The sequence below is a fragment of the Marmota marmota genome, unplaced genomic scaffold, assembly GCF_001458135.2.
Source record: "Marmota marmota marmota unplaced genomic scaffold, marMar, whole genome shotgun sequence".
NCBI classification, from domain to species: domain Eukaryota; kingdom Metazoa; phylum Chordata; class Mammalia; order Rodentia; family Sciuridae; genus Marmota; species Marmota marmota.
The window spans coordinates 15611354-15639316 of NW_026000048.1; the positions used below are offsets into that span (position 1 = coordinate 15611354).

At 44.0% G+C, this 27963-nt stretch overlaps 1 protein-coding gene and 1 pseudogene across 2 annotated transcripts in view; both read right to left on the reverse strand.

Annotated features, from left to right (window-relative positions):
• Positions 1-1018: 1018 nt before the first annotated feature.
• Positions 1019-27833, reverse strand: LOC107150328 (annotated as a pseudogene). The gene is made up of 3 exons (XR_001504573.2): positions 27322-27833; positions 7960-7969; positions 1019-1064 (listed from the first exon to the last, which is right to left on the reverse strand). The product of XR_001504573.2 is annotated as a 60S ribosomal protein L12-like (transcript).
• Msrb2 (methionine sulfoxide reductase B2) overlaps positions 11576-27963 on the reverse strand; it is a 60521-nt gene continuing 44133 nt past the window's right edge. The window contains exon 5 of the mRNA XM_048812707.1: positions 11576-11912. Within this exon, the coding sequence (XP_048668664.1) occupies positions 11730-11912 (183 nt within the window). The 3' untranslated portion in view covers positions 11576-11729. The remainder of the gene's footprint in view (positions 11913-27963) is intronic.

Genomic DNA, 27963 nt, shown 5'->3' on the forward strand with positions numbered 1-27963 from the left:
CAGGGAAAGCACCCAGTATTATTTAAGAACAACAGATTTTTTTGGGGGGGAAGTTACTTAAGACCCTAGGCACCAGTTTACATGTGTGAGGTTTCTAAGACATAAGGACCCTGTGAGTCCCTTCCTGTGGCTCAGGTTTTGTCACCCTAGTGTGCCTCTACTCCTACATATGCAAAAAGAAATTATAATATTTCATTTGATTATTTTGAGAATAAAGTGAACTAACAAATATAAAACATTTAAGCAGCTCCAGGCACCCAGTTGTAGCTGCTCAGTTAGCTGTTTAGTGATGGTAGATACTTAGTAAGTGGTAGAATGGAAGAGGGTATATAATTGGTGAGAAATAGGAACCTCCTTAATTGGACAGCTGTTCTTGTGATTGCCCACCTCTAGCCAACACCCTAGATTTCAGTGGACAAATAGCAACAAATACATCAACAAATGCTGAGCTTGATGTGCCACAGACATTGAATGCAGTGCACGGTCCAGCTCCTCTCCTGTCTTGAGAGCCATCAGGATTAGGTCACTTCTGGCTTTTTGCTAATTGTCATGGCTCAAAAGTGCAGCCTGGAAAAGTAGTCCACGTACACCATCCAGCCCCTCAGAAAAGCAGTGTAGGGACAGAGCAAGACCTCAGCTTGGCAGGGGCATCCAAGCAAGCCAATCTTTCTACTTCTCTGCAGTGTCCCTCTCTGAGCCACTGCTAGACACACACCAGGGCTTTGAGTGTCCTTCTCATTCTCATCAGCCCTGCAGAGAAGCCAAGAGTGTTTTTCTCATCTGGAAGGAAAAATAAGCCAGGCTGGTTGTAGAAAACAATCGCATCCCCGTCTGCTCATTTTTCAGTAGTTTCCTCTTCACAAGGGGACTATTTCCATAACAGGATGGGTTTTCCCGGACCTGTCATTCCCATGGACTTCTCATTTTCTAGAACTCTGTTTCTTAAATTAAGACTGCATAACTTCATGAAAACAATTTCTCACTTTTGCAACATCATTTAGATGATGATCTTTAAAAACAATGACGATAAAGCATGAGCATATTCTGGCCCATCTACACGACACCTTCTAACCTGTCCTGCCATTGGACGTGGGGCCTGACTCTGAGTTCACACTTATGCTTCAGACTGCAGTGGAACCAACCGGGCTACTGGAATTGGTACAAGCTAAAGAAATACACTGATATCATGCCTGTGCCAAGAAAACCAGAGGACCACACAGGTGAGATGACAAAGCAGTCATGGTGGTTGAATTAAACTGGGAGTAAAGAGTGAATCATCACATGGACTGAAGACAGGGACCAACATTGTGTCAACTCTGTAAGATGCATGTGCCATTATGACAATGTCATTATCATCTGTCACCTTGAGGATAATTTGAATTTTATTGATTAGATATTTTATTTTCTGTATTTGGGGGTTTGGCAGTTGCATAAAAGCAATGCATATATATTTTATACGTGCAAATATTTAAATGATTTCATATTAACAATAACTTACTATGACACTGAGGGCCCATAGAAGTTTTTGCCTGTTTTTGAGGTGTAAGGTATTGTATCAAGGGCCTTTTTATGTGCTAGACAAGCACTCTACAGATGAGCTACATCCTCAGCCTCATAAATGGTTTTATTGGTCCATGTTTTGTTTTTCTATGACAAAGGTGGAGATTTTCGAGATAAGCACATGTACATGTATGTGTCAATACATGCATAAATACATAGCTACATATGTTAATGGCACAGTTTAAGAAACACTGTTCCAGATGATTATCTAAGACACGTGTCTGGCTTCAGGAGTTAGAAAGCAGGAAGGAGGGCAGGAAAGTAGAAAGGAAGTGAGGTGAGAGAAGAGAGGAGATGCCAGAGGAAGGGTCTCAAGGGTAAGAAACTCACATGGAAGAGTGCAGGTTGGAGCCGTGTGGACCTTGGACTCCCATGAATCTGAAGTCACATTCAGCATCCGCTCCACCCTTATGGCAGTTTGTTCCTGGATACATTATTTAATCTTTCTGAGCTCATGTTTCATTGGCTAGGATGATGGAAAGAAGTGATCCGGTCCATCTGAAGGACGGCTGTGGAAAGTCAATGAAGTCATGCACATGGGCATTCTGCATCCACACAGCAGGGACTCCATGCCACTTGCCTTCCTGTTTCCCTGCACGTGGTGGTCAATCTCTGGGTTTTTAAATGTCTATAAAGTGCAGAAGAAAAAGGCTTCCATGGGCAGTGGTATCACAGGCCTGTGAAGAGCTCAAGGCATTTTTCTCCTTGAGCCTCAATGTCTATGTAAAAGAGTCACCGTGAAAATGAGTTGTCTCCAAACTTTTTTGGCTGCCCACCTTGTACTATTTGGGGTAAAAGTTCTGGCTTCTGTGACAAATATCTAATAGAAGAGTGATGGAAACACAGAGGGTCTTAAACTTAATGGTGGTCTGACTCACAAATTCCTAACATTAGGCTGCTATGAAAGCAAGTCACATTCAGAAGAAACTGCACTTTGGATTTTTATCTTTTTCCAGGATAGGAAAACATGGTGTGATACTCTCAGTGTGGGGCAGTGGCAGCCAGGAGCGTTCAACCCACGGGATTATGAGGGTGAATGACAGTGATAGTCCTGTGTGGACGGCTTTCTGGATGTTGTGTTTGGGGGTTTTGCACCCTATCATGTCTACAGAATGTCCGTGTGTGCACATCACTTTGTCAGACAATAGGCTTTTTGATGATTTTGCCCAACTCTTGTCCAATGCAAGTATCCTGAACATGTTTACAGCAGGCCAGGCTGAGCTACAGTGTTTGGAAGGTTAAATTGCATTAACCGCTTCTCTGACTTAACTATATGTTCGACTCATGATGCATTTATCAGAATGAAACCCCACTGTAAGTAGAGGAGCATCTGTATAATATTATGTCTCTCTCATATAATTGTCTGCGCATAACAAATCCAAAGTTTATACGGTGGGGGTTGGAGAACTAGCTTCCCTGTAACTTGTTTTTCTAAAATATGGCTTCTCATCCCTCAGTCCAATATGGCTGCTACTGCTCTTACCATTGTGTCTGCATCCCAGAGGAAGAAAAGGGCATCCTCTTTCCTCTTTTGGAATATGACCTAAAGGTCGCACACATCATGGCTAGTCATATTTCATTGTTCTGCACCATTGTATGACCACAGCTAGGTTCAAGGGAAACAGACCAACATAGTCTTGAGCTATGTTTCTAATTAAAACTTGGAGCATTATCAAAAACGCTCCATCCTACCCCCCACAACATATAAGATATTTTGCCATGAGAGCAACAGGTTTCCAAGTAGCTGAGCCTGACATAGCTAATTACCATTTTTGAGTAGGTGCTCTTGTTTCCTATATACATTTATGCGTTTAAAATAGCATACAAATAAGACTCTGCTAATACATTCAGTACATTTTTACACATGTGCAAAAAGAAATTTTAAGAAGATGAGTAAAAATATAAGCAATGTTCTAACACTTTTCCTGTATCCCAGTAGAACACCTTGGAGCTTACTAGTTCTATATAATGCCAAGCAATTGCTTAAATCTAATTTTAAGTCTTGTTGATTTGCATTCTTGTATACGAAGTTATAAGCAATGTAGAAATACTGAGGACCAGTTCTACACATCCAGATTTAAGCCTTAATTCATTGACTGATCCCTTTAAGAAATGTTTTAAGCACCAACTACATCCAAGATACTATGTTAAAGGTGAGGGATACAGAGATGAATACAATGTAGTTGCCATCCCTGAACACATCCCTGGGGTAGGAGGTGAGAGGAGCAGTTAATTCTACTCCAGTGTAGTAAGAGGTGTAGTTGAGACTCTGCCTGTAAAGGGGTGATGTGGAGCTGATGGTGTAGCTTAGTGGTCTATCATGTGATTAGCACGTGTGAGGCCCTGGGTTCAATGTCCAGCACCAGAAGAGGGGGAGGGGGATGACATTGAGCTGAGTTAGTGCTGGGGGAACATGACCTCAGAGGAGAGAGAAAAATGTGAAACTAAACATCTTTTCCAAAGCCCAAAAGTGTGCAGTAGCCCTTGGACATTACGCTCTCCAATTCAAGTGACACCCAGGATCAGTGCCTTTCAAGAAGTCTTTCTGTACCTCCATCCCCACCTCGGGCAAGGAGTGGCCTCATGATGACCACATGGATACCCCACCAAGACCCATGTCTTCAAAGAATACCCCGTGCTCCAAATTATCCTTTTTGCCCTCTTTAAAAGCTGATTATTTCAGGGCCATTGATCCCAGCCAGAGGCCATAAAAGGACACATCTGCTCCACTAAGGTACGAGCAAAACACAGCAACCAAACTCTCTCTCTCTCTGGCACTTGGTTAGTACCCTTGAAAGGTAATGCCATAAATCACAGGAATGAATTTGTTTAAGGGAGCCATTGTGGTCCTCCTGCATTCATTTGAAAGCATTTGTTGGTAGGTGGGGGGCAGCCAGGGATTTTTCTCATGTCCCTTGAATCTCACTTTTATTTAGCCTTTGCCAGACTTGGAAACCTGTTGCTCTCATGGCAAAATATCTGTGTTCTCACATGCCCTTGATCCTTGGTGTCTTTTTTTTTTTTTTTTTTTAGAAGCTTGGTGCTTGCCAGACTGGAACACAAACCCACTGTAAAAATCCATGGTGTGCATGGATTTGAGATCTCCCTACCTTGATTTAGAAAGGTACGAGGGATAGTTTGTGTTGTTGTTGACTTTAGGTGTCCCCAGTGCATCAGGGGCACTTTGTCTCTTCAGCCTGACAGGTTTGAGCAGAGAAGAGAAGGGGCAGGGGCTCACAGTGCACCCTTTGCATGCTTCACAAAGTTACTAGTAGTGACTAGAAGCTAACAGGAAAAGCTTCTAGAGAGCTGGGTGGGGTAGCGGTGGGCACTGGCACTCCAGTCCTCCTTCTAGATGGATGAGAGCTTGTCCTTCCCTACATGTGACTTGCCCCATGGAGCTTCTGGAAGCCAGTACATAGTATGCTCTTGCTTCTCCTACAATGGCTGTCCAAAAGCTTGACACCGGTGCCTGTCAATAGGGACCTCAAGGGACTGTGATGATCAGAGTCTCTCTGCAAACCATCAGAGAACAGGCAAAGGCTAGAGACAGACTGGTTGTGTGAAGCCACCAGGCTTTGAGGGTGGCTGCCATGGTATCACCTGGCCTGTCTGATACACCTGTGCTGTGGCACCTTGGTCGCTGCACACCCCTCGATACCTATGTGCACTGGTTTAACAACTTGAACTAATTCAAACATCAAATGGGGCTTGAGGCATGGGGTACACAGACCTACAAGGGCAGAAATGTAGTAAGGCTTTGAGAAGGCAGCAGTGCCCATGCTGCACGAACAAGTAATTCTCTGATGATATCCATCCTCTTCTTCATTTAGTAACAGAAACCCAGAATTTTAGCTCAGCACAGGGCCACCCAAAAAACAAAACAAAACAAAAAATTTCCTAACTTACCTTGCATCTCTATGTGGCCGTGAAACTAATTTCCAACTAATGGGTAGTAAACAGAAGTAAGGCTCATCATTGAGACTCTGTTTTTGAAAAAGAAATACATGTCCTATGTTGTCACTTTCCCTCTTTTCCCTTGTTGGAATGCTGAGGCAATGGGAGGAGTAGGAACAGCCATTTTGAGCTATGAGTTGAAAAGCTACATGTTGAGGACAGAATAATTACATAGAAGGAACCTGAGTGTCCGACATCATTTAGACCCCATGCCAAGCCTCAAGTATCTATTCAGTTGTGTGTAATATCCTATCATTTATATCAATATCAATATTTATACCTATCTACCTATATATTACTTTTATTATGCAGAAGTCAAAATTGTTTCCCAGTTAACACACCATGACCTGGAAGGGTGTCCAGATGTTCTCTTCATCTATTCTGTGCTTCTTTCTGTTACCTTGTACATCTTCATTCTTTTTATTTTCTATGGAAAGCTTTCTATGCTTTCCAATATGTGTATAGAAAATAGAAGTACTAAATTCACTTGTGCATCACACATTTATTGAGTGCCTATTTTGTGCTGGAAACTATAATAACAACTAGTGGCATATCAATGATTGAAACAGATCATTTGTGGGAGGGGTGCAGGAATTGAACTCAGGGGCACTCCACCACTGAGCCACATCCCCAGTCCTATTCTTTATTATATTTAGAGACTGGGTCTCATTGAGTTGCTTAGCACCTTGCTTTTACTGAGGTTGGATCTGAACTCATTATCCTCCTGCCTCAGCCTCTTCAGCAGCTGGGATTATAGTCGTGAGCCACTACTCCTTGCTCATGCATCAGATCATTTTTTAATGGAGCTTCCAGACCAGTGAGAATGCAGAGCAAAAATAGAGATAAACTTGAAACAAGGAATGATTATTATGAATGATTATGATTATTATTATGAAGAAATAAAGGGAATTATTAAGGATAAAATAAAGAGATAAGATAAGGATGCAAATGAATATCCTCAGTTTAGAATGAGGAAACCCCTATATCCTGTGTTATGGAGGTTGGCATTATATAGACAAGTCATTTCCAGAGTGGATAACCTCTGCTGGGATTATGGGAAGAAAATGTTAGAACTATCATTTATATTTTTATTTCATTTTCTTAAATTTGCAGCTTATGTATTCTTTACAATGCACAGGATTGAGTAATACAGTAGCACGTGTTTATAATTTATAAATAATCAGGGAATGAAAAACCACAAAAGATTTTAAATGGGGGAGCAGCATGCTAAAGTTTGCCATTTAGAAAGGCTATTTCGGCTGCAATGTGGAGAATGGATGGGCACGGAGCAAGACTGCATTGAGGAAGACCCATCAGGAGAGGAGCTGAGATTGCGGTGGCCAGCTGGCTGGGCAGACTGGAGCAAGATTTTGGAGAGAGACCTGTGACTACTGACTGTGGGGCAGTAAAAGAAGTGATAATTATTTATACAAGAAGTAAAAAATTAGACCTGGGAGTCTGCTTTTGACATGAAGACAAATGTTTGAACTATTTCTGCAATTTTAGGCAAGAAAAGGTTTGTAAATTGTCCTTAAATTGGGGGAGATGGAAGTTACCGGCAAGAATGACTAAAAAATTTCAGTGTGAGTGTGAGCTGAATGCAGAGTGTTGCGTACTGAATCCAGGTGAGGAGACCCAAACAGCTAAACTCCCCCTTCTTCTCTCAATCTTTTTCAGAAACACAATCATCTTTTTTTTTTTTTATCTCTCTCTCAACACAAAGACCTTTTAGTTTTCTTTTGGTAAGACCAGGAACACTCCTAGAGGATCAATGGAATTAAAGGTGAAGAGANTTTTTTTTTTTTTTTTTTTTTTTTTTTTTTTTTTTTGGCCATCCCTGGCTAACTTTTCTCTTTATGAAAATGACTCGGTTTTACTCAGTCAAAAGCTAATGATTAATGACACAAATAAAGTACTGATGGAGTCGGGCATGGAGGAGCACACCTGTAATCCCAGTGACTTGGGAGGCTGAAGCAAGACAATTGCAGCTCAAGGCCAACCTCAGCAACTTAGCAAGAACCTGTCTCAAAAAAAGAAAAAGAAAAGACAGAAGGAAGGAAGGAAGGAAGGAAGGAAGGAAGGAAGGAAGGAAGGAAAATAAGTGGGGCATGTCTGTAATCCCAACTACACAGGAGGCTGAGGCAGGAGGATCATGATGGGAGGCCAGCATGGGTAATTTAGTGAGACCCTGCCTCAAAATTAAAAAAAATATATATATAAAGGGCTGGGTGTGTAACTCAGTGGTAGAGCACCCCTGGGTTCAATTCCCAATACCAGAACAAAAGAAAAGTAATGAGGGTGGTGACAGAGAAAAGAAAATTACCAGCTAAAATTAGACACCTTAAGGAAACCTCTAGAACCGTTGGAAGTTCCTTTCAGACACACACACAGAATTTGTCTTCTTCATCCTTTCTCACGTTAGCACTGAAAATCATCAAACACTCTTCCTATCAGGGCAGTATTTTGTGTACTATTTTTCTTTCTCAGTATTTGAATCAGGAAAGCCCTTGGTTCAGACTTCATTCACAATCTCCTCCCTAATAGGAAAAGCATTTTGAGGTTTTGAGTTAGAAGGCAACTTGAGGGGTTGAGTTCTTGGGCTTGCTCAGCCTTTCTGGGCAAAGAGAAGCATAGGAGTGACCCACTGAGGGCGTAGTCGCTGCAGCTTCCTTGGTTTCTTCTGGGCAGAGGGTGACTTGCGTTGGAGAGGGGATCACGGCTTTACACAAGACCAACTGCTAAATTCGTCCAGGATCCGGTCCATCTTTGCGTAGAAAGACAGACAAGGAGAGGGTGGGTCTATGTGGGAAGTTTACGACTCTCCGCTTTATTCTCTTCTCAAACAATCGATTTCAGACTCCCAATCTTTAGTCTTTTCACCATCCCTGGTCCAACTTCTCTCTTTAAGAAAAGCACTCAGCTTTACTTAGCCAGAAGGTAATGATAGATGGCACAAAGAAAAGTAGTGATGGCCTTGCACAGAGAAACAGACAAGGAGATGATGCATCTATCTGGGAAGTTCAAGTCAAGTCAAGGCAGGCCGCTGGAGGACCAAACAACCCAACATGTGGGCAAAAATGCCCCTTCTCTGACAGCACTGGCCAGGATCTTTCCTTTAAAACTGTGTGGGGGCTGGGGAGAAGCCCCAAACCACTCCAGACTGCCTTCTCCATCAAGCGACACCTGCAAATAACGTCCGGGAGGCCTCCCTCACCTCGCTGCTTTCTGTATCAGTCCCCAGGACCTACTTCTACATGCCAGGCTTGGCTGCTATGGCCGCAGAGGAGCCAGAGGCCACCGCAGGAGTGGCGGGCGAGCCTGGAGCCCCCTCCCTGCCCGCTCCCTGCCGGCCCTCCCTCACCCTCCCGGGGCGATTGTAAAGCAGACACCTGCAGCACGGGCGGCCGCTGGGGCTTCCCGACACAAGGCGCTGGTACCTGAGCCCTTGACTGGTAATGCACCATAAACGTCTCCTTTCAGGCCCTTTCACAACTGCAGCGCGGAGGTCACCGTGTCTACAAACCCCTCTGTGTCCTCCACGTCTCCCGGGGCCCGGCGCCCCGGCCTCCAGCCGCAGAGCACGCCGATCCGTGGGAATCCCAACACTTGTGCTCGGGCTAGGCCGGCGGGGCGGGGGCGGGGGACTGGGACCACCCGGCCCTCCCCCGGCCGGGCCTCCTGCCCGCCCCGCCGCTGGTTCTTAGAGCTCAGCGAGTGGAACGAATGGGGTGACGCGGTCCGCAGACGCTCGCGGAAATCAAATGATAAGGCTGGACCGGACCCCTTCCTCCCCGGTCCTGCGGCCAACGCCCACTCCGCCCCCAACATACAACGTGAGCTCCTGGACTGCCATCACTGGGCCCCAGCCTTCCTCTCCCTCTTTGGTCCCTTCGACAAGGCGGCTTTATTCCGTTTGGGCCCTCCAGCAGCTAAAGTCACGACTCCCTGGGACGCGATCCTGGCCTTGGGCCGGCCCCTGCTTGGCGCACCCAGTCATCCCAGGTTGTACCTTTAGCGCAAGTGACTTTGACCACGCTTGGGGCTGTCAGCAGGTATGCGTGTTCTGGGCCCGCGTTGGCGCCAGAGTCGCTGTTGCAAAGGGAGCGTCGCTGGCTGCAGGCGGTGGCCAAGCGGCCATTACCCGTCTCACAGACGCTGCAGTAGTGTGTGGGTCCTGCTTTACCGCACGAGGTGCTGATACGCCGAGGCGGATTAAGGGAAAGGTGTTCCAACATTTCCCCAAATTGGGACAAGGGGTGCCAAGTATCTTAGAGAACACCAAGTGTCCAACTCTTGGGCTATCCTGGCTCTGGAGACAGGCGGGAAGGGGCGCAGCTTCCGAGAACTGATTGCGCCAGGGACATACAAGGGGCTGGCAGAGGCCACCCAGGCCTGGCGGGCAAGCCGTGGGTCACGGATAGAGTTGGCCCGAGGTCAGGGGGATGGCGGCGGCGCCGGAGCGAGCGTGCAGCCCAACGCGGGTGCTGCAGCGCCGCGCGCCCCCTCCCGGGGCCACAGGGTAAGGGGGTTACCTGGGGAGCCGGGCTTTGTCGGCCACGCTGGCTCTCCGCTGGCCCCAGAACTAATTAAACGCCTCTTTTGGCTGGGGAAGCCTCGAGTCGGACGGGGGTGGGGCCGTGTGGGGGCGGCATGTGGGCACAGGAATAATCAGCCCCATTCTTGCGCTTCTACAAAACCCGCAGCGCAGCGAGAAGTGAACAGCGGCCGCCTGAATGGAGGTTTCAAAAGGCGACACCTGCAAGCGCGGCCGGTTGCGAATTGAATGGAGTCAAATGAGGCGCCCGCTCGTACCTGAGCCGCGAGCTATTAGCGTCAGGCACGCCCGGTCTCCCGGGCGGGGAAGCGCGCGGCCCTGCCGCCCGCGCTGAATGTGGCAAGCTGCGGCGCGGCCGCTCCATGGGAATGTCGCCACTTGTGCTGCTCGCGGTCGGGAGGGGGTGCGCTGCCCTTTCAGAGACAGACACAATTAGGCAAAATGCTCAATGAACATTATAAATGATGTGCGATCGCTCTGCAGATTGCCTGGCAAATCAAATTATATGGTCGCTCGCGGGCGATTTCCATGTGCTTTAAAAACTTAAACAGGTATTCGCCCATTAAATTAAAAAAAAAAAAAAAAAAGGCCAACTCAGGGATTCTGGAAAATAACAACTGAAAGACTCGGTGTTGAATATTCACACGTCCCCTTTGTTAGCGATTGACTTCACAATGGGCTTGGGAAGGGGGTGAGTTTGGACGAGACACATTTTTTACTGTCTTACATACTGCAGAGGAAGGCACCAGAAGTTTGCATTTATTACAACTCACAATTACAGTGAGACTGTCTTTTTTTCTTTTAAGACTAAAATTCTTCTCAAAATGAATGACTTGAAAGCTACTGTCATTCTAATCAGATGGAAGAAACATTCTAATCAGATGGAAGCACGCCCGGGCACACTTGGGGAGGGGGTAGGGAGAGCCCTGCTCTTCTCCCTGGCACTGACTGTTAACCCGCGAGGGAACTGGGGAAAGCCTTGGCTCCGCGTAGTCAATTCTCTGGGACTCCAGAGCGGCCCTGCGGTTCCTTGGCTGCCCACAAGTCTCCCTGAAGTCTGCAGAGGTCCGGGAGGAGCAGCCGCGCTCACAGAGATAGAGGAAGCAGCTTTCTGGGCGGTGCACCCAGGGAGGCTTTGGCACCGACTCCAGGGCCACCCTTGCTCCGCTCCAACTTGGCGGAGCTCTGCGTCTGGAGACCCCTCGGAGGAGAAGTGGCAGCTGGAAGCTCCTGAAATGTGCGGACCCCTGCAGACGCCAGGAGTTGCGCCGCGGGCTAGGGGCTGTCACTGAGCAAAGGGCAATGTCAATTTTGGCTTCTGAAAAAGAAAGCAAGGAATGGCAGCCATCCATGGCCCCACGTCCCCGCTGACCTCCATCTCATTTTCGATTTTCTACTCTTTCGGTTTTCAGATAATTGAGCTGGAGGAAGAGGTGCAGACTTGCGGACCCTGGAAACAGTCAGCAAATAGTCATATCTAGCCAAGGAACAACAAACTGAAAAGACTGGAAACCCCGCTTTATTTATTTATTGGTTTATCTTTGTCAATGAGTCATTGTGTTATTTGGGGCAAGTGTGAAACTCTTAGGCTCAGTTTCTTCATCCATGGCATGGGAATCATTGTCTGATCTGTTTTCCTCACAGGATTTTTATTACTTTAGTTTTGGTAGATTGTTACTGGGATAAAAAGCTGTTTGGAAGAGCCAATCGCAGAAAACCAGAGTCCTGAGCATTGTGCTCCTCCTTTGCGGTTTCTCGGTCCTTGCATGGCAATCTCTCTGCAAGAGGACCATGGCAAGAAATGCTCTTCCTGCCTCCCGGTGCAAGAGTGGCTGGGTTCCTGAGGAGTGACGAGAGCAGAACTCAATCAGCATACAGCCCATTTGGTAATGTGTATTTGTGTGCATGTGTGTTCATGTGTAAGGGAGCATCTCCAATAAATTGAACATTTTCATCTCTCCTTGTGAAACACTTTTCTTGCTGGTAGCAATGGCCACTCTGTGAAGAGCAATAAATAAAGTGCAGTTCGTGAGTGGGAAAAGCAAGTTTCTTTAAGAAAGAATATTTATTGTAATTCTGGACATGGGAAGGTTGTGGGAGCCCAGGCAAGCCAGGTGCGCTGGCCTTGGTGCTGAAGGTAAGGCGGTGCCTGTGGAGGCAACCTCCTCCAAACTGTTAGCTATTGGCTGAAAGAAACTAGGTCACACCTTCTTAGCACATCTTGCCCTGTGTGTGCTTATCACCTTCATGTGTGGGTGCGTGTAAGTAAAATGGAAGCAGCATACTAAAGCATACAGCATGGAATAAAAACACATCCTCAACATAATTTAGTTAATTGAATGGATATTTAGACATTTTCCTTTCAATCATCTTCATAACTTACCTATTAAATTCATTGTTTGAAAAATTTACTAAACAGTGGTCTTACAAAGTCTTAAGAATGCCTGAATTCTTTCTAGTTTTGTTTTCACCATTTTATTTAAACATTATTATAGAAAAGTTTGGATAACAATGTATCAAAGCCAAAAGCTCTTCAATGAACACTACCCCCTGGTGGTATTTCAGTTTTTCCACTGCCTTTGGGCCCAGAAATGAGGCCTTTCCAGCTCAGTTCAAGGCCTGCCTCTGTGACTTAGTGAGACCCTGTCTCAAAATAAAAATAAAAAGGGTCAGGTATGTAGCTCAGGGGTAGAGGTAGGCCTTGAACTTGTGATCCTCCTACCCTAGTCCCCCAAGTAGTTGAGATTACAAGTGCACACTAGTGCATCCAGCAACATGTGATTTTAATTATTGAGTTTATTCTAAAATCTGTGAGAAAACTCAGTACTGGGTTAAATGATGAAGCCTTTCATGAATGTCATGACATTTTCTATCATAATATAATATTTAATAATTACAATCTATAAACTGCTCATACAAAATAGATAGTAGCATATGCAATTATACTTCACTAGAAAAAGAAAATAAGTAAATGAGAATGTTTGACTTACATATAGGAAAAATGAGATATAACTGGAATTTAGTTCTCTGTACTTGCCAGAGATTATCCAGTTTTTGGCTCTGAACTCCCCAACAGCCAATACACAGGGGAAACACAATAAATGTCCTTATTCATGGTATCTAAGATAAAAGTAATCTGGTTTCTCACACAACAACTATGGGTGGGACTGTCACTTGATAGAAATTCTTCCATTTGTCCCCAGAAAATGATGTCTTCTATGGTGACATCAACAGTGTTCCTAAAACAAATAGATCTGAGTTCATGGTCTAGCTCCTCTTTGTGTCACTCAATATAGCCCTACAAAATCCTCTTTCTCTGAATAAGAGTAAAGTTGGTGAGAAAAAGACCTGGAAAATACCAGGCTCAGCCACGCCCCTGTGGGATGTTGAAATCTGAGTGGGGGGATAACTTGGGAGCCCTTTCTCTATAATTATTACAGCTTCTGAAAGATTTTCAAAATTACTCTGAAGACTGAATCTGATATCTAAAGTAAGGTCAATGATAATGAAAATCCTTGGGAAAGAAAAGTGTTAGTTATCCTTAGTGCTGGAACCATAAAAGCCATCTCGGTGCCCAGCTTTAGGATTCATGAAAATCGAATGTTTCAACTTGTTATTTCTTGGTCCCAGAGCTTCTGATTCAGTCTAAGAAACATCAGGGGGAACCCCCCCCACACACACACACACACACTACATATATACGATTTCTGAAGAAATATATCATTTTCGGGCTGGGGATGTGGCTCAAGCGGTAGCGTGCTCGCCTGGTATGCGTGCGGCCCGGGTTCGATCCTCAGCACCACATACAAACAAAGATGTTGTGTCCGCCGAAAACTAAAGAATAGATGTTAAAAGATTTCTCTCTCTCTCTCTCTCTCTCTCTCTCTCTCTCTCTAAAATAAAAATAAAAACCTTTAAAAAAAAAGAAATATATCATTTTCATATGCATTTACTCTATAATAAGGTCACTTAAATTTTTCCTTTTCTTTGGATAGAGCTAAACTAAGGTTTCCAGCCTCCCCTGCAGCTATGTGGGACTGTAATTGAGCCTTGGCTAATAAATACAGGCAAAAGTGATATACATTAACTCTTTAAAACCTTAAAATACTTTATGTAGTCTTTTTCTCTTCTTGTCATTTGCTAGAAGGTACAGAGGATCCCTTTAAGGACTCTGAGATCTTGAGTAATGGGATAAATATTCCCTTCATAAGTGATGGAGGGAACTTGGGCTCCTGAATGATTGTGTCATTCACCTCACCTGTACAACCTGCCAATGCACATTCATCTGCAATCAGCAATAACTAAATATTTATGTCATTAAGCTACTGAGATTTGGAGACTGTTTGTTACAGCATCTAGCTTTACCTAACCTATTATACCAGATGATTTAAAAACAGTCCGAAGGGCTGGGGTTGTGGCTCAGCGGTAGAGCGCTCGCCTGGCATGCACGAGGCCCTGGGTTCGATCCTCAACACCACATAAAAAAAATTAAATAAACAAAATAAAAGGTTGTACAACTAAAAAATAAGTATTTAAAAAAATAAAATAAAATAAATAAAAATGGTCCAATAAGCACCTTTGGGAAAATACCTGACAAAACTGTCAAGAGGTACATGATTCAGTCTTTTGGCAACAATACTTATGATTCCAGGAATGACTAAAATGGTAAGAAATCCAAGTAAAGTGGTAATCCAAGTGAAGGCAAAATTCAGGGTAAGTGTCTCTTTAATCACACCCCAATATAAATGCTGCTTTCTCATAAAATATACTGGGAAGTTATGCTTTCTAATTTCTTTCTCCTTCCTTCCTTTTTCCCCTCCCTCCCTCCCTCCCTTCCTTTCTTCCTTCCTTCTTGTGCTGGGGATTGCACATCAAGGGCCTTGCACATCAAGGCAAGTGCTCAACCACTGCATTACCCCCTCAATTCTTCTTATTTTATTTTGAGACAGGGTCTTACTAAGTTGCCCAGACTGGCCTTGAACTTGTGATCCTCCTGCCTCCACCTCCCAGGTAAGACCCTGTCATGTCAGAAGCATGGCTTACTTCCTAGTTTGAAGGTCTCAGAACCAGGAAAGCTGATGACATAACTATCAGTCCAAGGATGAAGGCCTGAGGACCTTTAGGTGTAAACCCTGGAGTCCAAAGGCTAGGGAGCCTGGCATTCTGGTGTTCAAGGGCAAGTGGAAGAAGAGTGTACCCAAGAGCACCAGGAGACAGACACATTTGCCTTTTCTCTGATCTCTTTGGCCCCTGACTAATTGGGTGGTGCCCACTTACTTGAGGGCAGATCTTCCCTACTCAGTCCACTGACTCACATACTAATTTTTTCCAGAAACTCCCTCATGGAAATAACCCCAAGTAATGCTATATCAAGTTTCTCTGTATTCCTTAATTCATCAAGTTGACCTAAAGTTAACTATTACAACACCCAAGTTATGCATCTCAGTGGAAAGATATACAAAAGGATGTAAGCTCATTTTTATTGATATCAGTAGACTAAACAACAGTTCTGGAAGAGCTGTGCTCCATACAACAGACCAACTGGCTCACCTCTCTAAGAAGCTCTTCTACACAGACCGGGGATTGACCTGTTTGAACACTCCTGAACTCTGGTCCTGAATGAAGGACACACCTTATTTAAAGAGCCTTTAAGTGCTATATTTTCTAAGGTAACACCTGGAAATATGAAAAATAATGTACACAAAAAGCTTTGACACAACATTATTTATAAATAGAAAAAGATTAAATAATTATACAATACTAAATGTTACATAGTATTGCATTGTATGAATGGACCACTATTTTTCATTGTTCCATAGATGTTTCCAATATGGACTGTTATGAATAATGTCGCTACAAACATTCTTGTACATCTTAGTCCAAATGTAGAGATTTTGAGTATGAACCTAGGAATGGACATTTTGGGTCACAGAATGTGCATACCCTTAACTTCAGTAGATTTAATGCCAAATTCTTTTCCAAAGTGGTTCTAACAGTTATGCTCCCATGATCAGGAAGCATGTGCTTTAACTCCATTTGGTCCATAAAAGGAAATTCCAGGGGATTTGCTTTTAGCCTTTTCTTTTCCAGGTACAGACTAGGGAAAGCCTCTATATCAGATCATGGGATTCTCCAAGGCTCACAGTGGATGCTGATATTGCTGGGCATTTGCCAGGCCAGAATCTAAGCTGATCTTGAAGTGAATCTCCCAATACAATAGGGGGAAAACCCTTACCACCCACAGAGCTGGAAGGCCCAGAAACAACCCTTGGATAAGGTTACATACTGAAGGGGTACAATTCTTGAAATATCTTTCCAAAATTCACAATTTGGAGCCTGTAGGAAACTATAGACATGGTAATGGGACTACAGGTGAGCATCCCTAATCTGAAAACTCAAAATCCATAAAGCTCCCAAATCTGAAAACTTTTAAATGCTGACCTGATACCACAAGTGGAAAATTCCACACCTGACCTCATGTGATGGATCACAGCCAAAATGTAGGCACATTAAAAATATTGTATAAGATTACCTTCAGGCTATGCATATAAAGTACACATGAAACCCAAATGAGCTTTTTGTTTATGCTTGGATCCTGTCCTAAGGGATCACATTATGTTTATGCAAATATTCAAAAATAAAAAAATCTGCATTCCAAAGTACTTCAGATAAGATTTGCTTATCTGAAATATGGCAGATCTATACTGAATTCTTTTCATATATTATCTCATGCATGTTCAAATATATTTCTTTGAAATAGGCATTAACGTTCCTGTTTTACAATGAAGACTCTAAAACTTGGTTGAAATTGTGCGAGGCCTTTGGAAACTCACTGTTTAACCAAAACTATTTAATTCTTTAGAGGATCTCTAAATGGTTCTGTGTTTTTAATACTAAAACGTAGAGAAATCAAACATTTACTGAGAATAAGACTGGGCAGGATTTCTGAAAGTTCCTGGCTTTGTTTTGGCCTGAAGTTCTATGGACTCATTATGACAGTCCTGGCAATTTCATGCCAGTCACAGGTTTTGGTGGAAAGTCCAACATATCCTGATTAATAAAATTTAGAAAATTAGTTTAATTAATATATGAATACTCTCTTAAGCCTTGGGGTCTGTAGGGTTCCTGGCTAGGAAGGAACCAGGAAGGTCTATCAGGAAGAACATGAAGGCTCTTGGCAACCCATGAACATGCCCACATCACCTGCTCCAAGACCTCCTTCTCTAAGCCATTCTGTGTTTCCTAGGACAGGCTTTCACTGATGGTCCCATGTGAGATTTCACCCCTGTATTTTCAGGGCACAGATGCCTTAGCAGCATCTGACCAGTCTGTTACACCAGTATGAAAGAAAGATTATAGAGGTAGCAAATGCCACTTCTTTAAGAAATATATTTTGAGAGGTAGAGTGGATATCACCAGATGATCAGAGGAAGACTATGAGTTTTCTGTGCCTGCCATAGCAAGTTATCACAAGCTGGTACTTGATGCCGTACAATCTATTATCATTCAGTTCTGTAGATCTGATATCTGACCTAGGTCTTGATGGGGATAAAACTGATGACGCAGGGCTGCATTCCTCTCTGGAAGCAGTGGGGGATAATCAGTTTTCTTTCCTTTTCCAGTTTCAGGAGACTGCTCACACTCTTTGGCTTGTGGCTCTGCTATGGTCTGAATGTTGGAGTCTCTCCAAAATTTATATGTGGAAACAATCCCCACCAAAATGGTATTGGGAGTCTTGGGGAAATGCCTAATTCATGATGGCCCTTATAATAGAGATGGAAAGAAGTGCATTTGCCCCTTCCACCATGTGACCACATAGCATTTGCCTTTTCCTTTCTATCATGCAAGATGCAGCAAGAAGACACCATCTTGGAAATAGTGAGCCTCATCAAGTCTACTGGTGCCTTGTGCTTGGACTTTTCCATCTCCAGAACTGTGAGAAGTAAATTTATTTTACTTATAAATTACTTAGTCTAAGGTATTCTGTCATAGCAGTGGAACAGATCAAGACAGACCTTCTTCCTCCATATGCAAAGTTACTGACAGCACATCTCCCTGAGATTTTTTTCCCCTAGTCACATCTCCTACCTCTCTCCTGCACTTTTAATAACTCTGTGATTGCTTTGGGCTGCCAGGTTCATCCCAGAGAATCTCCCTATCTTACTGTCAGCTGATTAGTAACCTTAATTCCACCTTCATCCTTAATTTCCTTTTGCCATGTAACCTGGCATATCCACATGCTCCAGGGATTAGGGCATGGATCATTATCTCCCTACCATAAGCCCTTAGTTACAGAATGGTTGATTCTTGAACCATGGGGCTATGGAGGACATCCTTGGTGCAAGTAGGGAAATATAGGAAGCTGAATATCTGGGGTATAAGAACAGTTTTCTGTCCCCACCTCCATTACCTCCTATTGAGGCAGAGTGTAAGTGATTTCAATTCTGGAAGCAACATCCTTGAGTTTTCTGAGCTCCGTGAACTTCCAAAGAGTTCCAGAAAACAGCTTGGCTTGTTGTTGAGACACTGGTTTGCTAAGTACTTCTTCATGGCTTCATGGTATTATATTTGAACCCTTCTCCCCTGGTATCTCAGGAAAGATATATTAGTCAACTTTGTGTCAGTTTGACAAAATAACTGAGATAAATGACTTAGAAGAAAGAAAGATTTATCCTGGTTCATGATTTCAGAGGTTTTGGGCCCTGGTCACTTGGCTCTGTTGCCTTGAGCCTGTGGCAGCACAGTAAGTCATGGCAGGAGCATGTGGTGAAGGAGGCCTCTTCACCTCTTGTTGTCTGGGAATCAAGGAGAGAGAGGAGAGGGGACTGATGTATCAAATATTCCCTTCAAGGGCATGTCCCCAATAACCTAACTTCCTCCCACTAGGTCCTGCCTCTTATCAATTTCACCACCTTGTGATAGCCCTACCTTGGGGACTGGGGACTGGGTTTTTAATCTGCTTGATTAGAAATGTAACAACTGCTTGCTTCCCACATATCATTGATATGTGGGCCTTTCGAGGACATTCAAGATCCAAACTATATCAAGAAATGTTTTTCCACCCCCAAAGGGTGGAAAAACTGAAATACTGGAACTCGACAGAGTTGTAACAGCTTACGTTGGTGCTTCTATATGCCAGATATCAGGCTTGAGCCCTTGTCATTCATTGTCTCAATCTCTGCATAAGTAGATACTATTATAATGCCAATTTGGAAGTGAGGAAAAGAGACACATGGCTTCTACACTGATCACCACAATCCTGCTGTCACGACCCAATGAGGAGGACCAGGAAGAAGACCTGGGCACATATGTGCTTTTTCTAGCCAATGCATGTCATTGGAGGTTGCTTTTCAGTTGTGCTTCCTCAGCTTTTGCTAAGCTGCCCTGAGCACATGTGGCTGTGTGCACTTCCCCTGCCAGCCTGGCCAAAGGAAGCAAGCAGTCATTACATTCCTAATTGAGCAGATTAAAAATGCCAGTTCCCAGGAACCGATGGCAGCAGTGCCCTCCGTGCCACCTGGTCCCTCTGAGGCCCCAGCCATGCAGAGAGGGGTGGGAAGTCGGGGATGGCCAAGGGATTTAGCTCTCCTTTGTCCCCAACCTCTCTTGTTTGGGTAGGGCTGCATCTGTTGTGGGGGCCGGCTGTCCTGCAATGAGGCCAGTGTGGTGGCCGCTTCTGCCTCCTGGTCTTGTTGGCACAGGACCAGCCTGGCCTGGATGGCACAAGCCTCGTGCCCCTTGGTGGATCAGGGTGGTCAGAATCCTCAAGGACGTGTCTCCAGATCATACATCTGACCCTTCTTGATTCCCACTTGTGGTTCTTCTCAGGATCTTTCCTTCTGGAATTTCTATGCAATGAAGGTGCCGTGTCAGGCTGCTGCCCACATCGACATCTGAGTTTGTTTCATGTTTCAAGTTTTTCATGTGTTACCTGACAAGTTTCCAAAACTTTTCCTACCCTAATGGAGACACTCCTCACCCCAGTGCTGAGTCCTACAAGGAACATAAGGAATTGGTGATTTATTATTCTTTGGGGGCTGAATTATAGCCCAAATCAGTTTAAGCTGATTTCTAACATATATGGGGCTTTGGTAGAAATAGTCAAAAGGTCAGAAACTTCTGAGCAACACACATAAATATAAAACTAAAAGTTTTATTGGCTTTGTTGAAAAATAATTTCCCATGTCTCAATTTTTGTCTTCTGGAACAAAAATTTGCAGTAGCATATTCTTTAGCTATTTTGTTGGTAAATCTTTCATGCCTTGAAAATTTGATATGCTTTCTCCCTAAATAGGAACTATTTAGATAGTTTCATTTAAATTAAGCAAATAATCATTTAATAATTGCTTACATAATTCCATTTTCTTTCTGCCAGGAAGCATAAAGGAAAAATCAAAATTGAGTTAACAGTAATAATAGTTCTTCCTGTAGTTTACATTTTCCAATCTGTCCTCAGGTTATTTTTGGTAAGGGAGGAATGCATATGAGGAAAGGGAAACTCGATATTTTAGGGGCTAAAAGGAGTCAGAGACTGTTTTATGATACAGAAGCATAACTGGAAGGTTTTAAGAAATAGCACACCTATCACTATGTTGACTTTCTTCTTTCAAATCCATTGATTCCTGGCTCGCCCAGCTTCACTTCCTCCTTGGCTGGTATGCCCACAGGAAGCCTGGCAATATCCCTTTCCAACCAGTGGCTCCAAACTGGAGGGACCTCCCTACCTATTTAGCTCCAGTGACTGTTGTGGGCTTGCACCAGAGAGAGGAGTCACAACAGGCCTGACCCTGAGGCCTGATCAGATGACCACAGGCCATCTCCTGATGGGTCTGCCTTGGTAAGTAACAGCCCTTAAGATATCAATTTTTTTTAATTTTTTTTTAATATTTATTTTTTAGTTATCGGCGGATACAACATCTTTGTTTGTATGTGGTGCTGAGGATCGAACCCGGGTCGCACGCATGCCAGGCGAGTGCACTACCGCTTGAGCCACATCCCCAGCCCCAAGATGTCAATTTTTTATGTCTATTTTTCTTAATAGTGTATTTCCTATTTTGTTGTCTGTTTTCCAGAGTTCCCAGTACCAAAACCTCTTATGAACTACCAGAAGTAAAATTAGAAAAGGACAACCTTCAATTCAGCATCCGGACTCTCCTGGCAGCAATGTCCCAGCACTGTCATTATGAGCTTTTGGGAAGCTGAGTCCTCCTGTCAGCCCACTGAACGTTGGAGAGCTATGACTCTCCCAATCTGCACTCATGAGATGGGCTTGTAGGTACTGGAGCTGGGTCCTATGTGGAGCTGTAAGCATTCATCTCGTTGGTCTGAGCCCTTTGTCTCAGCTGATTATCATTTTTAAGAAACTATATTGAAATATAATTAACAATTTATCTATCTGAAGTGTACAAGTCCATGGCTTTACTATAATCACAATTTTAGAACATTTTTATTACCCTCCCAAAGAAACCCCACAATCCTTAGCTGTTACTCTCAGCATCTGCCTTTCCTAGCTTTGGAAACTACTAATCTACTTTCCATTTCTATATATTTGTCTATTCTGGTCATTTCATATCATTGGAATCATGAAATAATATGTGGTCCTAAGTGACTGGCTTCTTTCATCTTTTAGCTTAATATTCATCCATACATGGATGTGTCAACAATCAGTGTGTGCTGTTTAAAGTTGCTAAGATTGCAGGAATTTGTTATGCAGCAATAATAGAGAACTAATACAGTTTGAAAGTTCTTCACATAAATAGTCATGACTAATATGAATTTTACACATTCAAATAAAACTTTTCTTAAGTCAATAAGAGTCAGTGTTATTCCTTTTTTTTTTCTTTTCCAGATAATATTTCCATTACACAGATATGCCATTTCAGCTCATGGACATTTGGGTTGTTTCCATATTTTGGCAATTACAAATTATACTGTTGTGAGTGTATGTGTACAAGTTTTCATGTGAATTTTTTTTTTTTTGGAGGGGAGCATATATCAAGGGGTAGAATATAGTAACTCTGTTTAACCATTTGAAGAGCTGTCTACCAGACTGTTCTCCAAAGCTCTGCACCATTTTGCACCACCAATGGCAGGTACGTGGGTTTCAATTTCTACACACCCTTGCTGACACTTGTAGTCATCCACATGAGTGTTGAGTGCTATCTCATAATTGTTTTGGTTTGCAGTTTCCTAATGATCAATGATCATGTGCTCTTTGATCATTTGGGTGTCATCTTTAGGAAAATATCTATTCAGTTTGCTTATTTGAAAATTGGGTTATTTTCTGGGTGCAGTCGCGCACACCTATAATCCCAGTGTCTAAGGAGGCTGAGGCAAGAAGATTTCAAGTTCAAAGCCAGCCCCAGCAATTTAGCGAGGTTCTAAGCAATTTAGTGAGACCCTGTCTCTAAAAAAAAATATAAAGGGCTGGGGATGTGGATCAGTGGTTCAATCGTCACTACCAATGAAAGGAAGGAAGGAAGAAAGGAAAGAAGGAAGGAAGGATGGAAGGAAGCAAAGAAGAAAGGGAGAAAATTGGGTTGTCTTTTTCTAATAGTCACAATGATTTTTTAATATATTTTAGAAAGGAGGGTTTTTGACATTCTGTGGGTTGTCTTTTCAGTTTCTCGACACCTTTGAAACAGAAGTTTTTAATTTGGATGATGTCCAGTTTACTTTTTCTTTTCTTTTTTCTTATGGTGCTGGGGATTGAACCCAGGGCCTGTGCATGCGAGGCAAGCACTCTACCAACTGAGCTATATCCCCAGCCCTACTTTTTCTTTTGTTGATTGTGCTTTTGGTGTCATAGTTTAGACACCATTGCCCAAAGTTATAAACTTTCATGCCACCATTCAAGAGGTTTTCCTCTCCTCCATACTATTATCATCCTCTAATTCAATGAGCAGATGACATCTGTCCTCTGAGAGTGTGAATAAAATGTTGGCTAGCACAGACTCAAGTACCAAGTGTGACAGAAACACCTCACTTCCCATAACATCCCTATTTGCTTCTCCCCTTCCATTAAAGTGACTTGTAGCTGTGGGCGTGGATGCCCAGCAAGATCTCATTTTCCAGCAGTTCAATGTGGCTATGTCACCAAGTTCTCCTCAGAGTTGGGGCATTTAAGGTGGTGAATGCGCCTTCCTGCACCCTCTTCCACCTTCCTGTCAGGTGCAACCTGGACCCAGTGTGGTTCAGCCTCAGTCACACAAAGCATAAGGCCCCTGGGGATGGCAAGACTCTTGAATGGAGGAGTCCGGTGTCTCTGGATGACCACATGGAGGAGAGCCACCCTGTGATCCAGAATGTTCACCCTCCACTATTACATGAGTCAGCAGTGTTTTTGATCCTTAAGTCACTGTATTTGGAGGAGGGTAAATCTCTTGTTCCAGAGGCTTAGTCTTTGGTCCTACTCAAGACATTGATGTAATTGACATGTTACTCTGATCAAGGTTTCATCAATTGTGAGCTAATCAGGTTGAACATGAGGCTCTGCCCTCAGCCTCTGGGCTCAAACTCCAGTCTCAGCTTACACTACGAGACTGTGGGTGAGTTACTTAATCTTCCTTACCCATCTTCCAGGTCTTCTTAGTTTTATGCAGGTAATAGGAGTACCTGTTATCTGGTTCAAAGGGCATTTCTGCGGATTGAATGAGTTAACACATAGCTAGTACTCAGAGCGAACTAATGCACCAGAAATACTTGCTAGCTCTTAATTCTAATTATTATACACCTTGTTCGAGATGATATTAATTTCATAAACATTGTTTGGTTGTACAATTTGCCCTGCACCCTGGTAGGTTCTGGGACTAAGACAAAATTCTTTCCTCAAGGAGTTGACAGTTGACAAGGAAGTCAGAATTAAAATAGCTGTACCACAGAATTGGAGCAGAAACATGTTTCATAGTGTGTGGGGTCTTAGAGAAGGATCCATTGCTAACAGCTGTGGATGGAACATCGAGGGTGGGTATCAGGAAAGAGGGATAATATTTTGAGAATATGGCTGAAATTCAGATGTCATTTTTTCTGGCAGTTCCTGGACCATGGGCTGCCCACACAGAATAAACACCAAAGGGCACTGGACAAATTTCCTCATCTGTTTGAAGTAGGACAGAGTGGGGAAGTCACATTTGCCTGTACAGTTCCCAAGACAGAGCTATCTGGCATCCCAGTGTAAAAAGAAAAATTCACTGTCAACTTTCCCTTTTAAAACAGATGTTTAAACCAGCTGCAGTGTCATTTGCTTATGATCCAGAGACTCTGGAGACTGAGGCAGGAGGATAGCAAGTTCAAGGCCAACTTGGGCAACCCAGCCAGACCCTGTCTCAAAACAAAAAATAAAAAGGGCTGGGTTGTAGCTCAGTGGCTAAGCCCCCGTGGGTTCAAGCCCCAGAACAAAACAAAAAACAAAACAAAACAAAACAAACAAAAGAAATGCTTAAAAGGTTAGTCGAAAGTATATAAAAAGCAGCCAGCTCAGTCTGGTCAGGTGGTTTATAATCATAAACCCCCGGTTGGCCGGTAGACTTGGCTGGGTTTATTCCTCACGGTGTATCCACGATATCCCTTTTCCCCTAAGTTTCCATCTCTAATTATTCTATTCTCTTTTATTTTGACAATCATCACATTTTATCTAAACAATATTGTCTGTTTAATGTCTGTAAAGTAAGACAATACGGAATGTACATTTCTAATGCTATGATTACTTCTGATTTTAAAAAATGTCTTGGGCCGCTGGAGGAGGGAGACAAGAAGAGGGTAGTTCAAGCAGAGACCAGAGAGGAAAAACCAAACCGACGGCGAAGGCGCTAAGGCAGTCATTTGGCTCCCTCTGGTGGAATTTTGCAGAATTACTCATTCCCCCAGACAACCCCGTCTTACGTAAACTCACTACTTTGGAAAATAAGAGAAATGCAACCACACAATCAGCCCCAAACCTTGGTTCTATGCTAAGGGTGGGGGATTGGCTAGGGACTTTAAGTCAATCTAGGCGGATCTAACTTAAGGGATAAAATGAATTCGACTCTTTGCAAAAAGAGGAGGCATTTCCGCAATATTCTTATGTTAATTTTGGTAGCTACCATCAATCCAATGCCTTGGTAAAAACAAAAAGCCCATTCATCTCAGGCGTAGCACTCTCCCTCATCCCTCGCCCCCCAACGAAGCGCTCAAAAGACTTGTAAAGGTGAAGGACGCCCTCTGTTGGATTGGATAAGTCCCACAGGTAAGGTTTTTGTACCCCCCTTCCCCCCATCCCTCGCCTTGGAAGTCAAAGGAAATAGAAACCTGAGCTGGAGCAGCTGTTTTAGGATTCGTGGGTCCTCCCCCATCACATGCTATTAACTAATAGCACTTTATTAACTAATAGTACTAATAGTACGTTTATTATTATTATTAGTAGTAGTAGTAGTAACTTTATTGACTAATAACTATTAACTATTAACTAATAACTATTAACTAATAGTACTAATAGTACGTTTACACTTGGTTAATACAATGTGTTTATTAATAAAAACACACTTGAGTTAATGCATACTTTCGCGTTCCGTTAACCGTGTGCGCGCACCTGCGTGTACAATTTCTACACTCCAGCTGGTCAGTGGGCTTTGGCTCACCGAGGTTTCCCTGCGCTGGGTGTGGAAGGAGACACGTGGCTTGGTGGCTCAGTTCAGCTCTGCCCGTGCACTGTGATGCCAGGATTCTCTGGAGTCCAGAGAGCCCGCCCCCTGGTGGACAAAGCAGGAGCCTCAGGATTCCGCCTGTCTCCACGTTTCCGTTTCCCGGTGGAACAGCTCTATTCCTCGGCGTGCCCCCTTGACCAAAGGTCGTTTCCCTCCTGTCTTTTAATGACGCTACATTCATTAGTGTGACTTCACTTGCCTCGAGCTCACTGCTCTTTGTGATGACAGAGTCACGGGACGTTGGGGGAAGAGACCTTAGTTTTTTGGATGCATCTGGCTGCCCACAGACCTCCGGTTCAGTGGACCGTGCTCTGAGGGGCATTGGAGGCTGATTTCTCGTGATACTTCGTCTCCTCGGCCCCAAGGGGCCTCCTCTCACCTGACTGCGCAAGGGTGGGTGGTTTACAGCAACTCAAGGTCATTTCACCAGTGACCTCATTAACCCAACTCTCTGGGGGTCTCCACTTAGTTTTTGTTTCCTTTCCTTCTTTCTTTTACTACAACAAATTTTGTTATAGCGAACAAAAAAGAGTCTTAGCATGTGTCTGGAGCCTTCCATCCCTTCTCCTGCACTAGGTACAGGGCTTTCGCTGCTTTTTCTGCTGCTCAGGAATCCGCCTCAATCTTCCCAGGGTGAAACTTGGGGCTCGAGCTGCAGCTCCGGCTCCCAGGCAGCACACGAGACCACGCCCTCCTTCCCGCTCCTCCCCGCAGCCCGGGAGGCTGTCGAGCTGGCTCCAGCCTCTGCCTTCTGCTGCTCAGGCCTCGCCCACCCAGACTTGCCCCAACAGCTCGCTCCCTCTTTACTCAATTTCAGCTTCCCCAACTCTACGGCTTCTTTAAGGTACAACTCTCTGCTGAGAGCCATGGCCGAGTCTGTATAGTCCCTGGCATTTTGCCAACAGTATTGATTGACAGGCGAGGCATTACTATCCGCCTCTGCTGCAACTTTTGAGTTCTCGCACTATTTTGGAGTTCTCGTGGGGATTTCCGGGGATTCCCCGAGAGTTCCCATTGGTTGGGGAAGTGCAGGAGGAGGGATTTCCGAGAGAGATATTTCCGGCTGGGGGTTTCCTGGAGAAGCCTCCAGGCGTTCGGGAGGATTCCTCAGGAGCTGTGTGAAGTGTTTTCCTGCAGTTTAAAAATAAAGTTTGTTCCTGCTTCAGTGGCTCCTGATTTGTGCCCAGCCAGACTGCGGCAACTCTCTTTTTTTTTTTTAATGCAAAAGATGACTTTTCATTTTCACAAGAGCAGTTGAGAACTGATTAATGGTCAGGATTCCTTCAAAGACTTTATGGGCCATGCCCCAGACCCTCTCATAGATTGAAGGGGGTTAGAGTTACTTTCCACGCACGTCCATGTGGAACTAATTTTTTTTTTCTGGCTAAGAATATTCAAGCTTTCCAAGTGTCTTTTCTGAGCTCATCTCATATAGGGCAGAATTTGTGACCAGAATACTTTACAGGTTCTGTCACTGGGGCCCACACTGACCACCCAAGCAACGAGCCAGCTCATTCAAGGATGCAGCCCACTGGTTGTCAGATGATCCTTTATTAAAATATTCTCCCATGTACTTCTTAACTAGCTGGGCACTCCACTGCACCACTATAGATGTCATCTATGATGTCATGAGGGTGGTGGCCATCAACATTACAACCCACAGACTGGGTAGTCCCCAGAATCTCCTTAATGGTTCCAGAAAGTTCTCTGGCTAAAGATCAGTGACGCATCTGTCGTGCAATGTTGACAATTTCATCAGAAGTGATATTACCACTGTGTTTAATGTTTTTCTGTTTCTTTCCGTCTCTTGGTGGCTCCTTGAGGGCTTTTGTGATCAGGGCAGAGGCAGAAGGTACCACTTCAATCTGAGCCTGTCTGTTCAGAATAGTCAGTTTCACGGTAATCCTCAGACCCTTCCAATCACCAGTTGCTTAGGCAACATCATCACCAAACTTTTTGGGAGACAGACCGATCTCGGGGGTCAGGGCAGACGAGGCACCGTCCTCCCAGCTGGTGCACCTCAGGTACATGACTTTGATTTCACTGGGGTCAAACTTGGGTGGCATGGTGGGGGTGGCTGGTGTCAAATGAACCCCGATTCTGGATGACCAAGAGAGTTGCACCTTGACCTCCTCTGAGCCGAAAGCTAAGGTACAACTCTTAATTGGACTGTTTTTAAAATTTGTTAAAAACTAAAAGCAGATAACATCA